Consider the following 16,078-nt stretch of genomic DNA (forward strand, 5'->3'; position numbering starts at 1 on the left):
TGTTACCCTCACGTCAACTATAAAGTTTGTATCTCCATGTGGTATTCATGTACTGTGAAATATCTAGTGTTAAATTTTGGGAAAATGAAGAAAACTAAAGTACAAGTTACACTTTAAATGCAAGCTCCATTAAATCATCTTAAGAGAATGGCTGTTACTACAGACTTCGTACAGTAACTGATACTCTAGATAAATATCCCCGCTCATGCCAAGGGACCAGGTGGACACACGCACATTCATGATAAAAAGAGACTTTATTTACAGTTTACATTTTCATATCACTATAATTTGATTAAAATTACACCTCTTATTTAACAGTTCAGATCAGTAGTTCATAGAGTACAGAAGATACCAATAAGGCCACGTTGTGAAGCACACACACACATAAAAGGACACATTTTGATATTTTGTAAAATAGTTAGTAAAATTAGAATAATTTTAAGGTTTTTTTTTTTTTTTTTTTTGAAAAATAGCAAGCTTTCTTGTGCCAATTGACAGGCGTGTCTATGTGTGAGGGGGGAGCTTAAGTATAATCTGAACTGTATAACATTACCACTAGCTTCTGTTTTTTATTTCTTTAGTATTTGTGGGCATAAAAGCCTGCCTATAATTAAACAGTATAATAGTTTAGTGATATCAGCTGTGCTAGCCCGTCACCTACCCACAGCACTAGTTAACACAGCGAACATTAACGTTACCTCCCAGCAGTCGCTATACAGCATTAAATACATGATCAAGCTGAACAAGTGGAAAGAAAAGCTAACGGATGTCACATGATTAAGTTGAAAAAAAATTACATAAGCTCCACCCATACTGAACCAGGAACACCTGTCACATGGCAAATTCAGTATATACGGACTGTATGTGTGAGAAAGAGAGAGGTAATGCAACACATGTCCAGCAGAGGGAGCTAGTGAACTGTGTGTTTCTCCAGTACACACACCCCAGAGATAAAGAGAAGAGATTTTCCTCCCATTAACCACAGCATGAGGTCATTAAATAACTCACACACAGAAATTAAATAAAATGCATTTTTAAATCCAAACCTGTGACTGTAAATGTATGTATAGTGTATGTGAACATGTGCGCATGTTGTGTGTGTGTGTTTACAGTCACAGTGTGTTTTGCTGGTCTCCTAGCTGCGAGTTTCACTCTCAAAGGCGGGCTTATCGTAGTGCAGTGGCACTTCAAACACACTGCCTCCAAACCTGCAAGCCAATCACAGCACAGGATACAGTCACTGAATAGAGCCTCCGTATGGAAGCGTACCTCTGCACTGAGGAGCACACCCTCCTAAACAGTTAGGGCAGCTACAAGAAAACAACAGTTTCCCAGTCCATCACTGAATGCAGAAAAACATGACCAGAGCCATCTTTCCCTACAGCTCTTGCCTGGCGTCCCACTGAAGATAAGCAGGGTTGAGCCTGGGCAGTACTGGGAGACCTCCTGGGGAAAACTAAGCTTGCTGATGGAAGTGGTATTAGTGAGACCAGCAGGGGGGGCTCACCCTGTGGTCTGTGTGGGGTCTAATGCCCCAAAATAGTGACGGGGACACTACTGTATAAACAGCACTGTCTTTTGGATGAGACATTAAACTGAGGTCCTGACTCTCTGTGGTCATTAAAAATATAAAACATAAATAAATAAAAAATAAATTAAAAAAAGAGTATGGGTATAACCGCAGTGTCCTGCCCAAATTCCCTCATTGACCTTCTCAATCACCCCCTAATAATCCCCATCTCTGAATTGGCTACATCACTCTCTCCTCTCCACTAATAGCTTGTTTGTGGTGGGAGTTCTGGAACACTATGACTGCTGTCCCATCATCCAGGTGGAAGATACACACTAGTGGTCTCCTCCCAGTGTAAAGCACTTTGAGTGTCTAGAAAAGTGCTATAGAAATATAACTGTAACCAAGTAACTTGAAGATGCCCCACCTGCCAGAGAAAATCACCATGAAACCTGCCCTGGATCTCCACAGGTCAACTCAGTGACAAGACCAAGACCAAAAACTGTCAGCCACTGTGAAGAACACCGCTGCTGAGCTATTCCCATTAGATGGAGAAAAGTATTAGAACAGCAAGGGCAATTATTTTTGGTTTGCTATATACTGGAAACATTTGGGCTTGAGATCAAACGATGAATAGGAGTTGATTAACAAATTTAGTTGTAAATATTAGGAAATTAAATTCTGGTCAAACAACTTAAAATATGGCACCTTGTGTTTAAACCTACCCATTTTTCAAATGATCAAAAATATTGGAACATGTTTGGAATGTCCTTAAAATCACCAACATATCGCAAAGCCAAATGTCTTCAGTGTATAATAAAAATAAATCCTGGGCTTGCTGGATTATAAATCCCAAACCTTTCAGAGGGAACTGTATTGACAGACCAGCGCACATTCTGACACCATGTTTCCATTGAACCCAGGACAAGAATATCAGCGTTCTCTCAAACCTGATGGCCTCTCGTCAGTAGAGCCATGATCTTGAATCTTTTTGTGGTCATGCTAGTATGTTTAGTCCAAATACAGGTGTGTGCTTCCAAAATAATACAAACCCCCCTCCTCCACACACACACACACACACACACACAGTGAAAAAACTAGCTTATTAGCAGCAGCTTCTGGAATTAAGCAAGGCAGGCTGAAATACAGTGTGTGTGTGTGTGTGTGTGTGTGTGTGTGTGTACGCGCACTTCTCACCTTCATGTGTGTGGTCAGCAGGACCCAGCTGCTCTGTTGCATGCAGAGATTCATAGAGATTGATCGCTGTGTGAGAGACTCGGAGTTGGGGTGTATGCTGGAGACTGAGTCACAGTGTGTGTGAAAGTACTCAGTGCTGCTGGGAAACGAATGCAAATCAGAAGTGACCGTCTACATGTGCTGCTCCTCAACATCCGTCTCTAGAGAGATGAGAAACTCTCATGAATCCATTTACGCACACACCTCACCTCTACTCTGAGGGATTTGAGGATGTCACACATACATCGGGCAGGTCCTGTGATCCATAAGCCATGGCTCAACACATGCCTTATGGAAGAAGTGACCACACAGACAGACAGACAGACAGACACACACAGGGTAAGACTGATAATGTGCTATGGACACAATTCTGTCTTGCAGGGTTTCAGTATGTAATGTTTCGAGTCCAGAGCTCTGAGGTGTACACTGGCACTGCAGAGAATCCTGCACCCTCTTCACTCTCATCTCATGCAGTGCATTCTGGGAATTACAGTCTTACTGATATTCCACAAACTACACATTTCAAGTTCACCAACACTGTAACAGAGGTAATTTCCTACAGCCTAACTCATCTTCTCTACCCCTAACCCCTTAACTCCAAAAGCCTAACCCCTAGCCCATTAGCACCAAGTGCTTGTGATCAGGGTGTGGTTCAGGAGGTATGGAGAGTTCAGTTCCTCGTTCTATAGATATTCAGACCACAGTGTCAGAAACTGAAACTCCTCCACCTGGATTTTCTGCTGTCCGTGTTGTAAACAACATTAATCTGAATTTGACTAAACCAGAAGAAATAAATGTCACAGCGTCTCATCAGATTGTTTCCGAATAAGCAATCAGACACACCTCCCCACCAAACAATCAGCTTTAGGGGTACGGTACACTTTAGTATTTTTACTTTTAACTATATGTTTTCTTACTGTTCCTCAAATAGAGATGTTCTATGCGTAGTAAAAGGTCGGTTGTACCGGAGCTGAAGTTTCTCTTTTCTTTCTCTTGCTGAGTAAGAAAAGTCCAGAAAGCAGGAGGGCAGTTATCAGTAGAGGAACTGTTTTTGAAAGTTTTTGCTAGAATGCTTGCAATTTCTTTTTTGAAGTCAAGAGTGTGCCGTGCTGTTGTATTTGTATGTGTTCTATTTACATTGACCAGCGTGTGCAGAAAGCGCAGGACCTGGTCCAGGCCGAGTCACAGCTGCACAGCCTCATGATGGACAGCGTTAATCAGAACTCAGGACCCAGTTGGCTCCCGCTGTCAAGGCAACAGGGCCCAGACCAACACACGACGATGGATGATGTCAAAACCACGCCACCCTGCCATAACCTCAGCCCACCTGCCGTGGTGGATCTCACCCAATCAGGATCGGACGAGCTGGAGATGATGAGCATGGATGGAAGGATGGAGGTGAAGGATGAGCATGTGATGGATTTATCTACACAGGTGACAGGACAGTGATTTTGGACAAGTGTTTAAGAGCATAAATGATGAGGAGCGTTTAATCATAGAGGAGAAATCTGATCATAGACACTCACTCAAATCAGACCTTGCACATTTCTCCTTTCAAGCAATCAGATTCATCTGTAGTTCTGTTGGGAATTGAGTCAAACTTACCAAAAGCATTATCAGACGTGGACTTTGATTCAAAAGCCTGTATCGAGTTTGATGCTGATGCATCTAAACCTCTGCCATTGGAGCTATAGATGAATCTGACCCCACACCCAACAATGATAGTGGTAGGCAGAAATCAGTATATTTCACTGCAGCAGACGAGTCCTTGTTCTGCCCCACCAAGAAAAAAAAACTGCGAGTCATCTATGATGGTGAGGAAGAGGGGCATGAAGAAGAAGAAGAGGTGGAGAAACCTGTTTTGGCTAGCAATCCATTAGCTCGCAGCTTCATGGGCCTCAGATCTTCCACACCCGAATCCATGCTGAATAATGGCACCAACCGCAGATGCAGCATGAACACATCAATCGCATCACGACGCTCATGAGTACAGTCACAGCTGCAGGATATGGAGGAGGAAGAGGAGGAACAAGAGACGAAAGAGGAACAATTAGAGGAGTGGGAGGAGCCAGAGGACGAGCCAGAGCCTAGTGAACACATGGTTGAGTGCGAGTAGGAAGAGGAAGGTGATGGTAAAGAGCTTCACTGACGTTCAACTGGCCTCTAGTGAAGTTGTGCATCAGTGTGCAGCCACTGAAGTGCAGAGTCCAAATGATGTCAAACATCAAGAGGAATCGTTTGATTCACTGGTGCATTCTGGGAAACAGTGTTTGTCTGAAGGGAGGAAACAGGAAGCACTGGACTTTTTTCTGAAGGCCATTGACATTAACACTGGAGACAGTGAGATACAACTGCTCATCAGCTTACTGTACAGACACTCGAGGCACTGACACACACACACACACACCTGCTCATCATCCAACCATACAGACACAGTCACTGACACACACAGTGTGTGGGTGGGTCTTCCAGCTAAAGTGGTTTAGAATTAGGCCTAGATTTGAGGAATGCTGTATGGTGCATGCTCTATGCCATATGAGGAGTTTTGTACATCAAAGCAAGCACTGATCATGTTTGGGGACACAAGCTCCGCCTGCTTGCCCTTTATGTACGTTATGCAACATGGCTAAACTTTTTTTGACTTTTTCTTCAATTAAAGCACTGAGATGAACAGCCACATCTGTTTCAGATTCATATTTACACTTACTCTTACACTATTAACACTAAATCCCATTAACTGTATTTATGAATATTAACATTTGCTATTTTCATTACTTATGCTACTCCAATTAATAATCTTGCTGTTCATATTGTTATTTAATAATATAACTGTCAATCCAGCATCTAAAATTTTCACACTCCAACCAGACATCCCAAATAGCAAGTACGTTTGGGCCACATGTGGGTATTATCCGTCACATATGGCCTAGATATAGCACCGCTGAACAGATATGGGCCAAATTGTGACCATATTTGTCCTCGTCCTGCAGAGTATCCTCATTAGAGAACAGCAGGTCATGACGGGACACGCCAAACACATTCATGCCCTTCAGAGAGGAGATGTGGCACTGCAGCTCAGGGTCGGAGCGGCACGCAGACGAGTGGAGCGACTGCAGCTGCAGCCGAGTGGAGGATGAATACGTGTCCTCCAGTGTGAAAAGCTCCTTCAGCTCCTGCTTAGAGAAGTACCGAAATGGGTGCACATACATGTGCAAATACACACACAAGCACACACATGACGAAAATATATCGTATAGATGTACCGGTTCAAGTAAGAATTTTAAATACGCAACCAGGAAAAAAAAAAAAAAACGTTTGTACACCCTGGCACATGTGTTTTTTTGTTTTTTTTTAAAAAAAGTTTTAAAATAATAATAAGAACATTAATACTGAAATAACATGCACACAAATATGCTGTGAAATCTTAAACTTTTTAAATGTTATATTTAAATTTTTTGCACATACTCAACATCTCCCAGATTCATGAAGAGCTTCACCCAGGTTACTTTTCTTAAAGTTCTCAAATGAACAGAGCTCCTTACTGCTTCCCCTGAGGTCCACAGGAACACTGCTCTTTTTAGGGCTTCAACAACTAGTTTTATAAACAAATACTCTCGACTGTTTTTAATCAACTACTCCTGGGTAGCTGGAGTACTACTCCACTAAGCTTTTGTGGAGTGCCTTAAGCAGAATGAACTTAAGAATGCATTTAGGCGACTTATTAGAAGGAATGTAAAAAGTGAGTTCTTAAAATAAATAAATGAAAATAGATAAATAAAACCTGAGATGTATCTTGATCTCTGGTTTCCCTTATCGATGGCTTGTAACTTGCTTATCCAAGTCGATGGATGTAACTACCACCCCAAAGTGACGGTACAGAGAAAGGATACATGGCATCATGAACTATCAAAAATCAACAGATATTAAATGAAAACCTGACTGCCTCTGACAGAAAGCTTCAAATGTGCCGTGGTTGGATCTTCCAGCAGGACAGTGATCCAAAACATACATCAAGATCAAAACAAAAATGGTTTACTGCTACTTTATTTGTTACACAAATACAAACACACCCACACACACGTTTGTAGTGCTTGTGTAGTTTCAGTTTGAATGTGTAAGCTCTGGGAGATTCACACACTACAGGGTTTGAGTGGTTTCCCCCTGCAGTGTCTCCAGTTTTACAAATGCAGTAAAAATGGGAGACAGGAGTTAAGTGGTGCAGAGACACACACATATACACACATATACACACATATACACACACACACACACACACACACACACACACACACACACACACACACACACACACACACACACACATACTGACTGGTATGTAAATACCTGTTACATTTCTCCTCCCTGTTTGCATCATTGATATTCAAAGACCTGCATTAACACAGCAGCCTGCACTCTGACCCCCACCTCATTATACTTTAATAATGTCCAGTGGATATATTCTGATGTATATATAACAAGTTCAATCACCTGATTTCTTTAGCTTTTGATACTCTACGGCTGCTCCTAACGCCATACAGACTTCATATAAATCCATAATGAACTTTTTCACACTATATGTTGTGACCCAGATGAGGATGGGTTCCCTTCTGAGTCGGTTTCCTCTCAAGGTTTCTTCCTCTTAAAACATCTTAGGGAGTTTTTCCTCGCCACCGTCGCCACTCAGTGTCTTGCTCAGTTGGGATGAATTCACACCTTTAATATCTGTATACCGTGTTGATATTTCTGTAAAGCTGCTTTGAGACAATGTCTATTGTAAAAAGCGCTATACAAATAAAATTGAACTGAACTGCACTTACTCCTAAGGTCAGATCAGGTTAACGTTCTTTGCTTCCCCATGAGGCGCAATAAGTTTACAGACTACGAAAGTAACACTGGCTTGATCTAAGACAGTGAAAAATAGTCAAGAGCACATAGCAAGCTTTGTTTCATGCTTTGTGTCGATGATCAGCTCACTGTATTGGGACAAATATATATATATATATATATATATATCTGCAGATCGCATATTTAAGCCAAACACATCCAATTTGGATCTACATCTTATCGATCACCACACATCCATGAAGACTTTCCTGTACATCACAGATTAGATTTTTGACTTTTCGGTCACAAAACATCCAGACTGATTGATTAATATTAGCTAATTTATTGTGATTGCTCATACAGAGGTCATATTATTTTCTAGACAAACTATTTACTGTTAGCTGCTGATTCTATTGCCTATATCCACAAACATTTGAAAGCAGCAAAACTTTTTATTTGGGATTAAGTAGAAGGCTGTCTAGAAGTAACATTCTACCCAATTCCTCACCTATGCCAGCAGTGAGAGTGCATGATGTGGCCACAGCTGCCGGTATGGGTACCAAAGGACAGGTCAGGGTGCATGAAGAGGGGATCATAGCTCTCTGGAACACACATGTATCCTCCAGAAATAAGCACACTGGCTACTCAAACCTATCCAATTACTTGACTTGCACACTGTAAACCATAACCTTACCTGGATTGTGAGGGGGTCTTTTGTGGTTCTCGGACATGACCGTAGAGCGTTGGACAAAGGCAGCGAGCACCATGACGGCGCCATCAGGTAGGATCTCCTGCGCTTCGTGACACAGGATACACATCTCCATCTGCCTCCTCTCTCCTCCTCTGGCACGCCAACGACGAGGTCCCACACACACCAGAGCACCGTCACATGAACTGGGGCTGTACCAAGCAGAGACGGATGGTTACAAGTACACTATAACCTTAATTTTATGTTAAGGTACTTCTGAATTTGTTAAAATAATCAATGTTGAATAAATGGGTTCATCTTTTTTTAATCACCAGGAAATTGCTAAAAATGGCCTAGGATCCTCTCTACTCATTTACCCTAACAGAAAATGCTCCAAATGAATATGCAAGATAAAGAGTTTAAGGATGGGAATTTACTTATGTTATGTGAAGACCACCATTAAATGCAAGAACTTTTAGGACAAAGAACAGACAACTGCTCAGCAAAGTCAAGGAAGTGTTGATGCATGGATTTACTGACATAAATGTACTGACTGGATATTGAGAATATAATACAAGTTGACTTATAAAGAACACTGCGTCACTACGAGCATGCTTAGGTACCCATGCCCTGCTGATGTAGAGGCTGAGACGTCCAGATCCTCTGAATCCTGCGTGAGCAGATCTATGTACTTATTGATAAAATGACTCTGGCTCTGTAATGTTTGAGCCATGGTCTTTTTCCAGCACAGTTCAGCTTTCCTTTTTCTCTCTGCTTTGTCTTTGTCCCACACAGTCTGCAACACACACACACACACACACACACACACACACACACACACACACACACACACACACACACACACACACACACACACACACACACACACACACACACACACACACACACACACACACACACACACACACACACACGTAGATTTAAGCTCTTCAACACTTTAAAGGGTAATGGTTAATATGTCAGTGGAATAGAAAGTTGCTCAAAGTCTGACCTCCTTGTGACAGTGCCCAGTTCCTTCACAGGGAGGTGCAGCAGCTGTGCACTCGCGCATCGTTTTAATGCTAACCACCATCTGTGTAGAAAAAGACACATAATTTAGGAAAATACTTTTACAAGAAAACGATACAGCAGTGCAGTTAGAACTACATGCATACACAATCAAAGTCTTGCAAAACTAAGCATATGTTCAATAGAACACATTTGTGCACTAAAAAGTATATACACACACACCATACCATTAAATACTGAAGATGCATTACAATTTTACTAACATTTAATTTGCCTGTTTCTCTTCAAAGTACATACTGCAATACATCATTAGCCTTGGCCTACACCATGGCCTTTATATGTACATGTTCTGCCTGGTGCAGGTGTCCTGACAGTTTTCACTATATGGAAAATAAAATGCACACATCACAGTACATGGAAGTTCAGTTTGTGTAGTAAGCAATCCTTACATGTCATTTAAATATTCATGTTGACATACAGCTTTTAAGTAACACGCACAATAAGCCACATCAAAACACCCCTAGGGCCACCTACAGATGATCAGCAGCAAAACCGCTTTGGGACAGTGAAGCATTTGTGCTTCACCGTGGTGAGAGGTGCTGCTTTGCCTACCAGCCACGCCACCTTGAGCGGTGTTGCACTGCTTGGATTTCAAACAGGTCTTGATGAAGCAGCACTGCTTTAAACTTCATGGTAAAAACGCTCATCTTTTGTATGTTGCGCCTACCTTCAGTGAGCGAATTGTAAAACATGCTAGGCTGCCACCTGGTGGACATATTAGGTGCACGCATAGAGAGAGTAAGGCAAATTGCAAACATAATCAAGATGTAATTTTACTTTAAGGATCCAGCGAATCATGTCTTTGTGCACTTCCAAGTGAGGCGCGCGCTGCAAGGTCTCTAACAGAGCCAGGATGCTTGGAGTGTTGCCGGGGGCTTCACCGGGACCTGTGATACAAGAACCACAGATCTAACTACAGGCTTGAGGTTTTGAGATTGTGTGAGATGATGTACAAAACTTACGGGAGATTTTCAGGGTGAAGTTGAAAGTAACTTCATCGTCATCCCCAATGTTCTCTAGCTGTTGCTGCTCCTCCATCAGAGCCATGCCTATCAAGTGCAGCACCTGTAGCAACACACACATACAGAATTGTGAACACTACTCAGTCATTAAAAAGTGATGCTCATGAACACAGCATAGCAAGTGAAATTTTGTTGAATTTAGTACACTATCATGTCATTTTAACAAAACATCCAAACATTTACCCTCTGCAGCATGGACTCAGACCAGTGTCCTCCCTGGGCTCCATAGCCCACTGCAGCACAGCTCCCAGCATGCCAAGCAGCACGTCACACTGCAGAATGTTTCCCAAGCTGGCAAACAGTGGGCAGAATGGAGGCAGGGCTACGACACACAGACACTCACACTTCAGCAATCTGCATTCAACTGACCAATCATTTTCAGATATGACTACAATCACTGAAGAAATAGCTTACCTGGGTCCTCTCCATTCTGTCTCTTAAGCTTTCGCTGAGCTTCCTCTGCCTGTATCCAAAATAAACTACATAAAAATTTAGAAAAACCATTAGTGGTCATGTGACTAAAGAGAATTACTAAATCTGCCAAAAGCAGCACATCACCTTAAGGACATCCTCAGCACTAACAGCCAAATCAAATGCAAATGGATAAGTGCATATATTGAGCTTCCAAAGAGCATTTCCTGATTAGACCACTAGGCACTCAAACTGGTATTTTGTCATTTATGTGCTTTTCTTTATCAATCACACAATCTGACAGAGGCTCTGCACTTAAGAGAAGGAACTAAAGAATGAAGTAACACGTGAGTTGCAGACAGTTTTAGTTACTGCGTAGCAGGAGCTCGGGTACATGCTTTAAGTAGTGAATTATTATTTACAAAAACTGTTTTCAGCATTGTAATGCTGTTCTCTCCAGGGAAGGGGTCACAATGTTAACTGATGTCTGCCCCAGAGACAATAACAGCACCGAGACTCTTCCCGTAATGTCTAACCTGAAATCTTCCTGTAATGCTGCAGACCGAGGGGTCCTGGTCCATGCCACCATGGAGGACATTTTAAGCTCATTGTAAAACACTGATTTTGAGTTTCTTAAAGCATTTTGGTGTTCATTTGGAAGTATGCTTGGCTCTTTATCTTGTTGAAAGCCAAGTCTGAACCTCCTGGCAAAGGCAAGCTAAAGGTTCTGGGCTAAAATGTGATTGCTCCCCTCCCTCTGCTTCAGCGGTTCAACCCCAGGTACCAGGCAAAAATTACTTCATGTATACAGAGATCCCCAAACTATACACCGAAACCAGACCTCATTTCAGAACATCTCAAAGAAAAAACATTTTATGCCTACATATTTATTATATATCTATTTTGTAATTGCTTTTTTTATATTATGTGACTGTTGTTTTTTATAATGCTCAAGTGTTTAAATAAAGGAGTTAAAAGTATTATTTATTTATACACAAAGTGGTATCGAGTATCGTGTATTTTTGCTGGTATCAGTACCGACTACTAGATTTTTGGTATCGTGACATCCCTAGATTGGACATTCTATGTTTGAGTTATTACAACTTCCTTTTTCATGGTGACACTTCTAAATTTGTGAGAGCACCACGCCCACGGCGAGGAGCAAAAATTCAAAAGCTTCGGAATTTAGCATCATCAATGCCTGTAGATGAGACTGACGAATGTGATGCCGAACTGATGAAAGCTCCAGGAGGAGTACATTAAAGTACGAGGCCTGGAAATGGCAAAAAACGGAGGAAAAAATTAAGAGAAAAATCAAAATGCTGACTTCCTGTTGAGTTTAGGGTATGGGTTCAAGAGACCAGGGAGTCAGCCATTTTAAGTGTTGTCTCAATTGCAAAATCCTTCCAGTGCACTGGAACGTTTGCTCCCTAAAAAATCCCACAAAGCACCACAAAAACCAGGGAGCATCGATACTCACTATGTTCCCTTACTGGAAATGACCTCATGTCTCTCAGCTAATGTCTCTCTCTAGTGTCTGGTTTAAAATGAGCTCAATCTGCAAACCCAAGGTGGCTGATGTGTCCATTGTCACTGAATATTTGAATGGAGCTATACTGAGAGCTATTGTAAATGCACTGTAGCACTTGTCTGTCCTGCAGACTTCATAGTTGAAAATGTGAACTGCTTGCTCCCAAAACTTCTTTAGTGCAGATTAGGGCTGCACAATTAATCGAATATTGATTAATCGCAATTACGATTTTGACTCCCCACGATTAAATGCAGATGATAGACTGCGATATTGACATTTAAATTTCGTCCTCCGCTCACAGAAAACTCCACTGCAGATCAAATCAAGCGGCTCCTACACTACAGCCAATCACCATAGAGTGGCGCAGGGATGACACCATTTTGTAGTGCCAAAAGCCCGAAATGGAATTAGCATTTTAACCCTTGAGTTGCTAGCTTCGCTTCGAGCTCCAGAGAGAGGGGAAATCATGAAATTAGCACGATGCTAAACAGCACTTCAGAGGTTGTCGGGGACATTAAACCTAATCACGCTGAGTGGGAAACAAACTTTGCAGATAAACTCGGGGCTCTATGGTGCAACCATTTCACTCGCATCTGTGACTGAAAAGTACTTTGTGCGACTGTGAATAAATATTTATTCACACCGGTGCAAGTGACCTGTTCGGAGTTGTATAATACAATCGGAATTAAAACTACAGGAAGTCCAAAATACATCTACACCGCGCAAGAGTTCCTTTCACACTGCTTTTCATCTCCTCAGTCCACTGTACAAGTGTGGAAATACTGCAAAGAAGCCATTATGATGAAGTGACTCTACATCATCTGCTTCTCTCAACTCTCCAATCTCACAACCGCCATCTTTTATTGATCCCGCAAAATGACCTGAACTTTCACCTGCTCGTGTAGACACAGCGGCTTCAGGCGGAGTAAATTAATAATAACGTTACAAGGTGGGTTTAATTCAGACTTCTTTATTAACTAATTCCTCACCAATCACAATCAAGAGTAGCAACTGTTCAGTCTGTAAACATACAGTACAGTGCAGCTCTCCTTCACTAACTCTAATTCACTCCATTTAAACTCACGGTTGCCAGATATCACTAGAAAAGTCAACTCCAGTTTCCATGTTTTGATTTATCCCTCCAAAACACAATATTATCAGCAGACATGGACACTGTACTGGGGAACCGATCTAAAACTGAAACAAAAATAAAACTACTAAAATATAAAGACAGAAAATGTGCTTAGTTATAAATAAATCATTTAATATATAAAAAAAATAGATATTATAATACCTTCATAAAATATAAATAAAATGAGAAATGAAATAATGTTTAATTACTATGGGTTGCATTTAATATCAATTTGACCTTAACCTTAGATCACTACTTCCTTAGAAAGCTATTAGCCTTTTTCCCAATATGGATCATTTTTGTGTTAGTCTACTCTTAATTAGGCCTCTTTATTGTTCAAGATATTTTAAAATAAATATTTTATGCTGTATATTTATCAATTAACCAACAGTATTTCTCATTGCTATTATTTTATTCAGTTAACAGTGACCATGAGCAGAGAGATTACATTTAACTGTTTATGATAGACTTCCTGATTAAAGTTTAAATAAAAAAGATTGCTATCTGGATCAGTATCATCTGTAAAAAATCCTGATCGGAGCATCAAGTAATGAACACCATTAAACTAAAGCGCTTTGCATCTGACGGGTAAATGAACTCACCCAATCACATCCTATATGAGATTATTCAGATATCTACACAATACACACAGAGCGGTTCGAGAACTGACTCCAGCCCAGAACCATGACAGTGGAAATGTCTAATAGTGCAGCTTTAAATATATTTAAGAGGAGCAGACTTCAAACACTGAACATTGAGGTGTATTTTATTTGTTTACAAGGTGGAACAGGTTAACGGTTGTTTTGTGCATACAGTCTGTAAAATGAACTGAAAATATTAGATTTAGTTTATCAGAAGGTAAATTAATGTGTCATGACTCACACTATGTTCCTAAATTCTGTCATAATTGACCAGCTCAAGTTCTCATGCCTACTTGTGTGTTATATTGTGGCATGAGAGAACTTAATAAATGTGAAAGTGCAATAAAAAATGTTGTCACTAAAATCAATTAATCATCATGATAAATAATGAACACCTATAACTTACACAATGTCTGGGGTAACTGTTCTGCTAGACCTGACCAGATTTTCTCATTGACTTCATGCCAATAAAGGGTACAATCAATACCCAGACACCTGAATATTCGAATAATATGCTCCTTCAACAGTGGGACAATCGAGAGCGTCCTGACCAGCTGTCTCACGGTGTAGTACGGGAACTGCACCGCCTCCAACCGCAAGACTCTACAGCGAATTGTGAGGACAGCTGGAAAGATCATCGGGTCTCTCTACCCACCACACACCTCCTTCAACTACCTGTGCAATCACAAGGCCACCAGTATTGTGGACGACCCCTTTCAGACTATTCACCCTCCTGCCATTTGGCAGAAGGTACAGGAGCATCGGTGCCACCACCAGCAGACTCTGCAACAGTTTCTTCCCTGGGACAGTCAGATTACAGTGCTCACCTGGGCTAGTCAAACACCTCACCCAGTAAGACTCATACCACTGCACACCGCAATAACCCAGTAAGACTACATAGCTGCATCAGTCACTTTATACTAGAGAACTATTTCTGCTGCCAGTATTGCTGCAATACATGTGCTGCTACATTACACAGTAGCTTACAGTGTATAGTCCATGTCCTGTGTATCTACTGTCCTGTGTATTTGCTGTTTTGTGTTTTTATTGTGTTGCACTCGTCTCACACAGAACAGTACGCAAGACTACATGAATGAGTGCAAATACACAACTGCGTTGCATCATGGTCCGGAAGGAATGTCACTTTGTTCCAGTGTATACAAGCTATATAGAGGAATGACAATAAAAACCCACTTGACTTAACTAATGGCACCTCAAAAGGTTAAATGTGTATTCGAATACCGGGCACATCCCTAATTAGAAAGACTATTAACTACTAAACTTGAAGTTTAATACATTCTGCACTAGGAAAGAATAAGGATGCTTGTTAAATGAACTTCACTTAGTGTTGTGGTTATAGCACATGGAGCCATTGCTTATTATAATAATGAACAGCTGTGAGAGTAAAAGCACTGCAAACCCACATAAAAATTAAAGCATATTTCCAATTCTGGGAAAAAAAAAGACATACTGCTGTACCTGCAGTGAAGATTTTCCCTGCACCTGAGAACACACGGCACTCTGAGTCTTCAGCAATCTGATTAAAGCATTCGATCATTTCACTGTAGGGGAAAAAAGCACTAATCATGTTATTATGCAAAGTTGCCAATAACGGAGTATAAAGCCAACACCTTATATAACAAAACAAAGACGTCCAATGCAACAAAGCAGAATTATACATGGGGGAAATTAACACTTTTTTTTTTACCTAAATGTCTTCCAAAAACATTTTTTTTTCATACTTTCACCCCCCCCCCCAGATAGCCTTTAAGAACGCTTTTGACAAGAGAAGAATGTATTGAAATCATTCTCATGCCTGGATCAGGAAGCTGTGGCAAGATTGCGATGGACTAACAGGAAACATGGCAAACACAGCAAACATACAACACAGTTTCCAAACTTATTAACAAATTCAAAAAGACTGCAAGTGTTGCAGACCAACCGAGAAGTGCACGTCCACTGACGAAGGCACAACCGACCTGGTACTGGCAGAC

General features: G+C 41.1%; 1 protein-coding gene across 3 annotated transcripts; it reads right to left on the reverse strand.

The window, feature by feature from the left end:
- Positions 1–2,725: 2,725 nt before the first annotated feature.
- LOC128629734 (E3 ubiquitin-protein ligase UBR2-like) lies at positions 2,726–10,440 on the reverse strand. Of its 3 annotated transcripts, XM_053678486.1 has the most exons (7): positions 10,310–10,440; positions 10,125–10,234; positions 9,271–9,351; positions 8,265–9,054; positions 8,079–8,172; positions 2,956–3,034; positions 2,726–2,843 (listed from the first exon to the last, which is right to left on the reverse strand). In XM_053678486.1, exons 4-7 carry the CDS (start codon positions 8,392–8,394, stop codon positions 2,838–2,840), a joined length of 309 nt encoding a protein of 102 aa, XP_053534461.1. In that variant the 5' UTR covers positions 8,395–9,054; positions 9,271–9,351; positions 10,125–10,234; positions 10,310–10,440; the 3' UTR covers positions 2,726–2,837. The 3 variants fall into 3 exon arrangements, with proteins under 3 accessions (XP_053534461.1, XP_053534459.1, XP_053534460.1); XM_053678484.1 differs by having other exon boundaries at positions 2,729–3,034; XM_053678485.1 differs by lacking the exon at positions 2,956–3,034 and having other exon boundaries at positions 2,732–2,843.
- Between the last annotated feature and the right edge of the window lie 5,638 nt (positions 10,441–16,078).

The sequence above is a fragment of the Ictalurus punctatus genome, unplaced genomic scaffold (genome assembly GCF_001660625.3).
Source record: "Ictalurus punctatus breed USDA103 unplaced genomic scaffold, Coco_2.0 Super-Scaffold_100, whole genome shotgun sequence".
Lineage (NCBI taxonomy): Eukaryota > Metazoa > Chordata > Actinopteri > Siluriformes > Ictaluridae > Ictalurus > Ictalurus punctatus.

Excerpts from the sequence above, each read along its gene's own strand:
- LOC128629734 (XM_053678484.1), bottom strand. The coding sequence starts at position 10,430 with ATGTGTGTGTTGCTACAGGTGCTGCACTTGATAGGCATGGCTCTGATG. Across the intron at positions 10,235-10,309 it reads CTTCACCCTGAAAATCTCCC|GTCCCGGTGAAGCCCCCGGC; the intron begins GTAAGTTTTGTA and ends CTTGTATCACAG. Across the intron at positions 9,055-9,270 it reads CTGGGCACTGTCACAAGGAG|ACTGTGTGGGACAAAGACAA; the intron begins GTCAGACTTTGA and ends TGTGTGTTGCAG.